The sequence below is a fragment of the Curcuma longa genome, chromosome 10, assembly GCF_044706935.1.
Source record: "Curcuma longa cultivar G26 ecotype Majalengka, Jawa Barat chromosome 10, ITB_CL_G26_1.1, whole genome shotgun sequence".
Classification (NCBI taxonomy): Eukaryota; Viridiplantae; Streptophyta; class Magnoliopsida; order Zingiberales; family Zingiberaceae; genus Curcuma; species Curcuma longa.
The window spans coordinates 11,064,476-11,075,301 of record NC_133870.1 but is presented as its reverse complement, the minus strand read 5'-3'; the positions used below and the strand labels follow the sequence as shown (position 1 = coordinate 11,075,301).

The 10,826-nt window shown below is 37.7% G+C and overlaps 1 protein-coding gene and 1 non-coding gene across 2 annotated transcripts in view; one reads left to right on the top strand and one right to left on the bottom strand.

The window, feature by feature from the left end:
* The first annotated feature begins 3,934 nt into the window (after positions 1–3,934).
* On the top strand, positions 3,935–4,040 carry LOC141836778 (small nucleolar RNA R71). The gene has a single exon (XR_012602495.1). It is a non-coding gene; the product is annotated as a small nucleolar RNA R71 (small nucleolar RNA).
* Positions 4,041–7,869: 3,829 nt separating this feature from the next.
* The window catches only part of LOC141835989 (acyl-CoA hydrolase 2-like), a 58,008-nt gene continuing 55,051 nt past the window's right edge, over positions 7,870–10,826 (bottom strand). The window contains exons 14-17 of the mRNA XM_074723407.1: positions 9,958–10,059; positions 8,462–8,510; positions 8,320–8,388; positions 7,870–8,226 (exon numbers count right to left, since the gene is read on the bottom strand). Coding sequence (XP_074579508.1) covers positions 8,149–8,226; positions 8,320–8,388; positions 8,462–8,510; positions 9,958–10,059 — 298 coding nt within the window. The 3' untranslated portion in view covers positions 7,870–8,148. The remainder of the gene's footprint in view (positions 8,227–8,319; positions 8,389–8,461; positions 8,511–9,957; positions 10,060–10,826) is intronic.

Sequence of the window (10,826 nt, the reverse complement as noted above, 5' to 3'; positions counted from 1 at the left end):
TAGTATGATATTCATTTACGAAATACATCAAGCGAATGAGATATCACATGCCTACTTTCTCTTAATGGACTCAAGATAATACTTACAATTTCAGAATTGAGAACAATTCTTAAATTTCTATACTAGTAATGAGTCGGTGCCCATACTGTTCATCATAATGAACCCAAGACCACCCGGTTCAGCTAAATCTGCCTGACTTAGTCTGCTCGGCAGACTATCTGCTCGGTTAAGTCTACTCGGCTTAATCTGCTCAGCTAAGTCTGCACGACTAAGTCTGCTTAGCTATGTCTGCTCGGCAGACTGCCCGACTTAGTTTACTCGGCTAAGTCTACTCGGCAAACTGCCCGACTAAGTTTACTCGGCTAAGTCTGCTCGACAGACTGTCCAACTTAGTTTACTCAGCTAAGTCTGTCCAACAGACTGGCCGACTTAGTTTTCTCGGCTAAGTCTGTCCAACTGACTACCCGACTTAGTTTACTCGGCTAAGTCTGTTTGGCAGACTGTCTAACTAAGTTTATTTAAGTCTGCTTGTCAGACTGCACGACTTAGTTTAATTGGCTAAGTCTGAACAGACTGTCTGACTTAGTTTACTCGGCTAAGTCTGTCATGAACAACGCGCAGATCATAATAAACATGTTCTAAGTTATATCATATGGAACTAAAATGAATATGTTTTCGCAAGTGGCTCTGATAACACTATTGGGATTTGCATGCGCCTAAAAACAATTTTAGCCGCATAAACGCAACGGAAAAAGGATCCCTCCAGAGATCTATACGAAAAACCATACTCGTTTGACCAATTCTATCTACTGGAATCGAGGTTACCTTTGATGCGAGCCATTCGCAATCCCGACAACAACTCTTGCCTTCAAAGGTTGACGGATCTCAGCATGATCAGTGTGTTCGCGCCTCCATGGTATCCACACGAACACTGAGATGGAGAGGAACCAGATCGTGGCGCTAGCCACAATACTAGGTTCAGTCAAGGTAGAAGAGAAGAGGAAGAAGAACAAAAAGTCCTCTCAAGAGCCTCTCATCCCTTTTTATATCCAACCATGGAATATGAAGGGTTTTTGACTCTTGAGATTCCATGGAATTAATACCTTTATTAATCCCATGCATGCCATGCATGATGATCATGCAACCCTCTTAATGGTGGTCATGCAACCCTCTTAATGATGAGGAAATTAATACCCTATTAATCTCATGCATGATGATCATGCAACCCTCTTAATGGATTCGATTTGACTTAAGTCCAACTCGAGTCACACTCAATAATCTCCCACTAGACTAGTGCCATTGAATCCGAATCGACTGAGTCCAACTCGAGTCTAAATTCAACGAGTCTACCTTGAGTCCTACTCAATGAGTCTAATCTACATTATACTCAATCCAATGGCCTAATGATTCATCACATGAACCATCTCCAAATCACATGTACTAAGTGTGTGACACAATAGGTTCTCGTAACGTTGGCAATGTCTTTAAAACCATTTTAGAGACATAAGCAATGAGCGACATCTAGCAATACATCATTGCTACCCAAGTGACGAGAATGTCGAGATCCGACACAACCTTTCTGTGACTACTATCTTGTATGACTCAGTCCTTCTATCCTTGATATATAGATTAATCAATGAGACATAGACCGTGTCATTCTCTTATTAATCATGAATTTCTTGATCTCCAAGTAGACTACTCAATCAAATAAGCTCAATATCTCATATTAACTTATTTGAGCATGGTCATGCATTTTTGCAGTTCTACTCTATCAAGGGGCCCATAGATATCACTTCCATCATATGGAAGGGATAGATCCTATCTATATCACTCACATCTCTCCGTATAACTTATTGCATACCAAGTGATCACATTTATAGTAACCCTGTTACGGGTGACGTTTGACGAAGGCAAAGTATGCAACATATTATGTAGGGAACCGTAGTGACTTTAGGTCTAAGGACTATTCATACTAATAGTCACATGAGAATGTTTATGACACTCATATAACGATCCATAAAATATTCTCATGGCGGGTCAATTAGTACATAGTCTCTAATATGTACCCATGTGTCAACGTGATATCACATATCCATGACTTGTGAGATTAAGTCATCAATTATCCTACATGCTAGTCTCAATGCATTAATATTGTCCTTGCATATTAATGCTCGACTAGGAATAATTAAGAGTAGTGTTCTATATATGTCTACAGACTCTCACTATCAATTCTACCAATCGATATGCTGTAGACAAGAACCTACTACTAGAGGACACTATTATATTTATTCCTATAGCACGGTCAAGAAATAAGTATAATAAGCAAACCTTGCCTTTATTAATGAATATGATACATATGTTCCCTAAACAATCATCTCATGATTTGCACCCTTAGAGTGAGTCCAACAAGCCATTATTAGCTATAGTGGTAGGTATCATATACCGATTATGTATCACGTATACCTAACTATCACATTATGCTATCAACTACTTGAATGCTCACATAATCATCGGGTTGTTAACATATTAACACATATACATCATATGCATAACACCCAACTCTACCTCTATCCACATTGAGTGAGTCCAACAAATCAATACTTCAAGTTAAAGTCAGCCCGCTAATCGTGAGATTATATCTTGATGGTTCGAACATATTTACGTTCAAGTCGAGCTTGGAGAGAGTCCAACAACCCAAACAAGAAAGCAAACTCTGGTTCTTACCATATTAGCGAAAGATGTTAGCCTTAATAATTTTGTATGGGGTTTTAAGTGTCATCCTCTTTTCATGCAATAACCAAATTATCTACATGACATGACAATAAATAACATAACATAATTAATGCAACTAATCATAACAAATGGCATGACATGAACATAATTAATGTAATTAATCATGACTATTTTCAGCTATAGTTATAGTATCATTTAATAAAATATGATTAAAAATTCAATTTCATAAATCAAAATTCTTTAATTAGATTAAAAAATAATTTTTCATATATAATCACATATTTTATTTTTAAAAATATAATTTTAATTAAAAATTTTAATTAATTAGGAAATAAATTTCCTAATAAATTAAAAAATTCTACAATTAGAAATTCTAAATTAAATTATAATATTTTCTTTTAAAATAATTTTAATTAAGAAAATTTTATTATTTAGGAAATAATATTCCTAATTCAAAATTTCTTGATCAATAAGAAATTTCTAAAATCAGAAATTCTAATTAAATCAAAATTTTCCTTAATTAAATTTACAACGAACTATATCACGTAAAATTATTTTACGCATATGTGTTGCACGATCAGGTTTTGATACCACTGTTTCTTTTAAATCTTCAACTGAATATCCGATTGCTTTTCTGTGCCTTCTTAATACTTCCAATAATTTTTTAGTAGAGACACCATCTAGATCAGCATTTACAATTACAGGGAATGTCGAATTTGCCCCAAGGAATTCATACCTAAGGTTGGATGGAAGGGGTTTTAGTTCGACAGGGGGTGAGATTTCTTCTTGTTTTAGTTCTTCTGTGCTGACCTTTAAAAGTGGATAGCATATTATTTCCTCCACTATATCTTCAAACTCATAACCAGACTCTTCATCATCTTCTTCAAAATCTTTCGTCTCTACACTTGCTGTATCATCTGGGGAAATGGATTCTTCTGAAGTGACATCACTGAATACTGGTGTATCCTCTTCTTCCCTTTCCTCTTGAACTCCAAAAGGTTTTGTGTCAAAAATATTCTCTGAAAGTACCTCCTTATTGTCAACAGCCCAATCTTTAATATTTGATACAATTAGATTGATAATCTCATAGGCATCTGATTTATTCTGATTCAATAATGATCCACCAGCAGCTGAATCTAACATGCTCTTATTTTCAAAAGAAAGTCCCACATAGAAGGTGTGCAATATCAACCACTCCTCAATTCCATGATGTGGGCATTGTTGGAGCATGTTTCTGTATCTGTCCCAAGCATCACATAAAGATTCTTTTTCTATCTGTTGGAAATTCAGAATCTTGTTTCTTAAATACATCGCCTTTCTTGGAGGAAAGAACTTATTTATGAAAGCTTGTTCTAATTGATCCCATGATTTGATGCTTTTAGATGGTAATGAGTACATCCAATCCTTGGCTGAGCTACAGAGACTGAAAGGAAACATCAATAACCAGATGAACTCGGGTTGAACTCCTTCATATCTCACAGTGTTACAATATCTATGGAACTCCATGAGGTGGATATAAGGATTTTCTGTTTCGATTCCCTTAAATTGAACCTCTTGAATTTTTGCTATAAGACCCGGATTTATCTCAAAGCTCAGAGCAGAAATTTGTGGAAGCACGATTGGATCTAATGATCTTCCTGAAATTGGTGAAGAATAACTCTTTAGCGGTAGATCCATCTTTTTGGATTCCCTTCCTACAGAGCCAAGAACAATTGATTAGGCATCTTATTATGCAATTAAGAATATAATAGAATTATATAAGAATTGAAAGAATTGTATGGAAACAAATGTATAAATGAAAGAAAAACTCTTAATGTAAAAGCTTAGTGAAAAATTACGCACGGTCCCCGGCAACGGCGCCAAAAACTTGATGTACTTCCGCAAGTATACGGAATGTCGTCAAGTAATAAAAGATATCGAACCACAGGGACCGTGGAATCAATCACTAAACAATCACAAGAAGAGTGGAGAGATCATATAATTGGGTTGAGATTGGGGAAAGTGAGAGTGTTGCTGAGTACCTAAACCTCAATCGAAGCAAAATCAACTAGTGACAGGATTTGGGAAAACGATCCTAGGACTTTGGATTCCTCGAGATTATGTTTGATTGACTATGGACTCCTTACCATTCCTCAATATTCATACATTTGCAGAGATTCTAACCAAAATATCCAATTAGACCTCGTCAGGTTTCCTCGGAATAAATCATTAATCCTCTAACGTTACGATTGTTAGTTTGAGATGACCCCAGATAGCCTGGTTATAGCTCTCCCGCTGTCACCGGGCACTCCAGCATACTACTAGTGTCCTACCCCCTGTCACCGGGTATCCAATTAAGGACCTCTCCCTAACAATCAATAACCGTTAGCTATCTCTCATGAAGATTCATTGCAATCTAAGAATTTCCTCGGAAAGTCCGGTTAAAGGTTCACCTTCTGTCACAAGGCACCCCGGTCATACGATCCTAAGATTTCCTTAAACCACAATTTATCCTCATCCTCATAGATTTGCACCATTCATAATCATATCATCCAATAAGCACAAAGCACAACATCCATAAAGCAAAATGCACAAATAAATCATAGAACATGGTAAATACAAATCCATAGTATCAATCATCCATAATACACCTCGATTCCTCCTACATCCTAGAATCTAAGGATCTACTCCATAACGGAGGGGATACAACACGAAGAAGAGATGAAGGAATACATTTTAGATCCTAGAAAAAGGAAATAAAACTTATCAATATGTGTCTTCTTCTTCGCCTTGCAAGCTCCTCGTCAACGGTGGAATGGATGCGGTGGAATAGCTCCAAAAGGATGGATGGATCATCGAATCTTGCTCCAAATGACGTTTTCGGTGGCTCCTCTTGACTCCCAAGGTCTCTCCCCCTTTTTAGGGCAATTTAGGGGGGTATTTATAGGTCCCCCTATTTACCCTTCGCCACACGGCCGTGCTTAGCCACACGGCCTGGGATACTCAGCTGGCACGGCTCCGTCACACGGTCGTGCCTGGTAGGCACGACCAGGGTGTGGTGGCCTCTGGAAAATGGGGCACGGCCGTGCCTATGAGGCACGACCATGTCGAGTTGCAGCGTGGAGGCAGGCAGGCACGGCACAAACATGAGCCTTCTTCTGTGGTCGGAGACACGGCCGTGCCTGGTGGGCACGGCCATAAGCAGTTGGCTCTCTGTTGGTGAAGCACGGGTAAAGGCACGGTCGTGCCTGGTGGGCACGACCATGTGCTGATGCTTCTCTGTTGGATTGCAGAATGAAGGCACGGCCGTGCCTGGTGGGCACGACCATGTGAAGTTGTTGCTCTGTGTGGGCACGGGAGGGCACGACCGTGCCTGATGGGCACGGCCATGGGAAGGTGGTGTTCTGTGGCTGAAGCACTGGGAGCACGACCCCTTGGGGTCTGAGACACGGCCGTGCCTAGGAGGCACGACCCTGTCTTGCCTTGTCTTCGTTTAATCTTCCGTTTCACCTTCTCCGTTCCATTTTCGTCCTGCAAAAGCATAAAAATAAGAGCAGACCTCCGAACTAGGAAATGAAGAAAACACGCCTAATGCGTAAATAAAGGATGTGACAAACGTAAGAAATAATCACGAAATGCAGAAAGATGTGCAATGTAAACATCATAAATGTATATATATCCTACGCACATCATTGATTAAGTGGAGTAAGTAAGTTGGATTCCCTAGGTCCATGGGGATCTCAACTTCCTAAGAGCCTAGTAGATTTTCCAAGTCAAAGTAGTCAAGCTTGTCAAAATCGTCAATCAAGCTATTATCGTCAAGTATTGTTAGTTTTCTTATTGGCAAGGTTCGGTTGTACATGATCCCATAAAGGGATAGGGGTAGGAGGGATAGGGGTATAGAAATGAGGGACAAATGGGAGAGAGAGGAGCGAATGAGAGGAGTAAATGGGGAGTAACGACACTTCCGCTTCTCCTCAATGTAAATCCACATCCCCCTCACTGCTTGTGACCTCACGGTTAGCCATGATTTAATGCTATGTGCCTTGTCTTGTTCATAATGAACTCATTGCAACTTCCAACTTAAATCCTTGGTGAATTTTGCTTCAAATAAAAGTCATATGATGTACATTGTTTAACTAACTAATATTTATAAGGAAATGTGTTGGTTTCAATTAATATATCATTATAAGTTAATTAATACTATTTTTGTTAGTATTAATGTTATATAATTATGAGTTGTAAGAGTATTAATATTCATTCCATATTAATATTCACTAGTTTTATAATATGTATCATGCTAAAATTAGTTAAAAGTCATAATGGTATTAGTTACAAGGCTTACTACCATTCAAGATATGTTAATATTATAAAGTATTATAACATTAATAAGGTTATATTATATAGTAATTGGAAGGCATATTGTTATTTATGTTATGTTAATATTTACAAGTTATGTTGATATTGATAACTACTATTCTTAACTAATAAATTTAAGATATTAATACTAATACATTAATGTTATGATTCATAAAGAGCTAGGGTGCAATGATAAAATATTTTTATAATTAATTAGACATCCATAAATTAATTTCTAACTAGGACACACTACAAATTAATTTTCTCCAATAAAAAATCAACCTTGGAACGCTGACTATCTAATGATGGATAAAAAACTTCAATGAGATCAAACAAGATTGATTGAATACTTAAATTATCAAATAAATAAATAAATAAAACATACCTAATGTTATCATCGTATGAAACCCAAAATATATTGTTTAAAGTTGAGTCTTGAGACCAATATCTCCACACAAAATAATACTTTAACATTTAATTGCTTATATAATTTAATTCACATGAGTTTACAACATATTTAAATACACTACATTGACTAAACGGTTTCGACCATACATACTATTATTTTTCTTAAAGGTGAGGAAATGAGAGGAATAAAATAGTATAAATTTCACTCTGATTTTGCTTAGAGGTGAGGAAATATGTGGGAAATAAAATACTATAAGTCACCAAAAAGGAAAAGAGTAAATAAAAGACTAATAATATTTTATTATTTTGAAGTAGAAGGAAAGCAATAATGACATGTTTATTAAAAACTTAAATAAAATTAGAGAAATTAAATTTCTTCTTCCTCACTGCTTTTAAATAAATAATTTATATTAAGGATTTAATTTCATCTCCCTTCGTCCAAATAAACACAACATAGAAGTTAATCAATCCTGATAATTTCACAAACAATAGAGAGTACTTGCAGTTATTGGATTGCTGCAAAATGCACAGGAATTGCAGCATGCCTCCAAGTTTCATATAACTAAAACGTAGGAACCCTTCCATGTTTCTTATCCTTTGAATAACATCGCTTCGTAATCTCGAATCAGAAACATATACTACTTGATCAGGTATATTTGGAGGAAGAAATCAGAGCTTTGCATGAGGGACTTGGCTTTTCTGATTAAGCTTTCTAATTAGACATTCTTGTGTCAACGACACCATAAGCTGCATAAAGGAATGAAGCAGATTTACTTGGAAGGCAGTGAATGGTAACAAAATTCACAATTTGAGTTTTTTTTTTCCTTAAAAAAGAATCACCTCCCCCTTCTGGTTAAACATATGACCGGTGACAAACCCACGTCCTCCACTGGCAGATGGGCTCTCAATCTGTGTTGAAATACGCAGTAAGAAAAATATTGTTTACTTATTTGAGCAATAAGTTGGTTGGACCGATACTCACGGCGAAGAGCAACCAATCATCAGCTCTTACAGGCCTGTGGAACCAGATACTGCAAAAGTAGAAAAGTCATTGTAGATATGTTAAACAATGTCATGAATAATAGAAAGATAAAGCAAAGAAAAAACAACAAAGGCTTTCAGAATCTTTTCTAAATTTGGTGTTTTGTTGTGTATAATCCTTTCAATTTTGATGAATCACTGTGCACAAAACTGACTGTTCCTAGATGTAAAGTTTTAAGTGTCTCAGGCATTTGCTATCGTATCCTTAACAACAGTGCTAACAAAAATTGCAGGACATTTTTCTCTCAATGTATGTTGGCGTTAAGCAGTGCATAGACAGACTAGGCTTAAATCTCCTACCTTCAGATCCCAATGAACTGCTCCTGAAGTTGAATAATGGACAATAACATATTGCCTCATACCCGTAAAAGGTTGATCTAGAACAAGTAAAGCTAAAAGTTTGCTACCAAGAAAGTTGGTGTTAGGAGTTAAGAATGAAATGCATACATTTATCTAATTAGGATTGATATACCAAGTCCAACTTTAATCAGAGAAATTATCAGCATGGCATGAAACAGATTTTATATTTAATTCTGCTTTGTAATTTTATTTAACAATCACACGGATCACGTGCTTCTTCCATCACACAAACCACCATGTGCACTAGGCAAAACAACTTTAGTGGAACTAGCCATCAATAATGTATATAAAAGGTGCATAATGCACATAAGGGAAATTTCTTGGGCCTAGATAGAACCAACAAGTTAAGTCAGTGAAGCGCTCATCATGCCAAATGCAAGGCTCTCATAAGGTCAGGGAATAGAAACAGTTCCTTGACAAGCAACACCTATGAAGATTCAAAATAAAACATTGTGGTTTTCTGCAGTAGATCATCCAGTACATGTACAGTCACAATTCTTTATTATGAAACTTAGAACCTATAAGATAAGGGTTGAAGTTGCCACATACTCTCCATATGGTGCTAAAAAAAGGCAAATAAAGTTGGGAGAAGGGGGAGTGAAATTCCAGAAAATAATGGGGGATTTAAGGTCACTCACCTGCAATGCCACCAGGAACCAAAGAGAAAAGAAATGAATATATTATCAGATGAGAAAAATGAAATGAATTAATTATTAGATAGATGTAGATCATCTAGTACATGTACAGTCAATTCTTAAGGGTTGAGGTTGTCACAGGCTCTCTGTAGTAATGGGACATTTAAGGTCACTCACCTTCTATTAGAAAGACGTGCAGAACAGACTAGTACCCAATCACACAAGTACAGAAACAAAATGAAAAAATAGCAGTTCCAGATAAAAATATATGTGAAAAATAAAGATTGGTAAAGAGAATGAAATTGTTCAATGCTCATTATACTTATTATGAAATTAGTGCATGAATAAAAAAGTAAATCTAAGGGGAAAAGAAACTCTTCATCTTAATGAGGTCTAAAGCATTAAGCTAAAGAACTAAATTCAAGCCAGAAAAGGTTCTTACGAATGGTCCAAACTTAATGATGCTGTTTTCACCCCCCTTCTCCGGTGAGGGTTTAGACTGACGCCAGAAAAAATTAAATCCGATGCATATGCTACAACACATCTGCAATATATCCATGTAAAATCCTGATAAGCATAGATTTGTAAGTTGTCTATATTGTACTCTAGAATTAATCAGAACTATATTTAAAAGGATACTCTTTTAATATAGCATTGGAAAAATCATAAGCAGATGACTGATAGATACCTGTTATACAAAATTATGCATACTGTTTCTCAAAGTGATTGGCCGTTGGAAAAAGATCTGATGGGCATTGTATTGAGCGATTTCGATCATTTCTTTGAAGTTAAGTCTCAAACTCACAAGACATGTTATGGGCAACGGGCCCATGTGTAATATGTAAAGGGTGCATGAGCCATCTATAATATTGAACTTTCATTATATATATATATATATATATATATATATACAGACGGGCTATGCTGGGCGTCAATCCGTGCGCGCCACCGTGAGCGCCAGCCGACCTCTCCGCATTGCCGCCGTCGCCGCGCCGCCGTCCGGTCACCGCCGACCGTCGGACCGGGTGCGTTGGACGCGCAGCTCGCCGGCGCTCCGACCGGCGTCGGATTCCGGCCGGATGGTGGTCGGAATCCGGCCGAAAACCGCCAGAAACAGGGGAAAGCGGCTGACGGGCGATTTCGGCCGGAATCGAACGGATTCCGGCCGAATCGGGGCCGGAGACCGGCCGGGGTCGACGCGCCAGGCGACGGCGCGTCGACCCCGGCCGGTCTCCGGCCCCGATTCGGCCGGAATCCGTTCGATTCCGGCCGAAATCGCCCGTCAGTCGCTGGTGCCCACTGTTGGCCGGA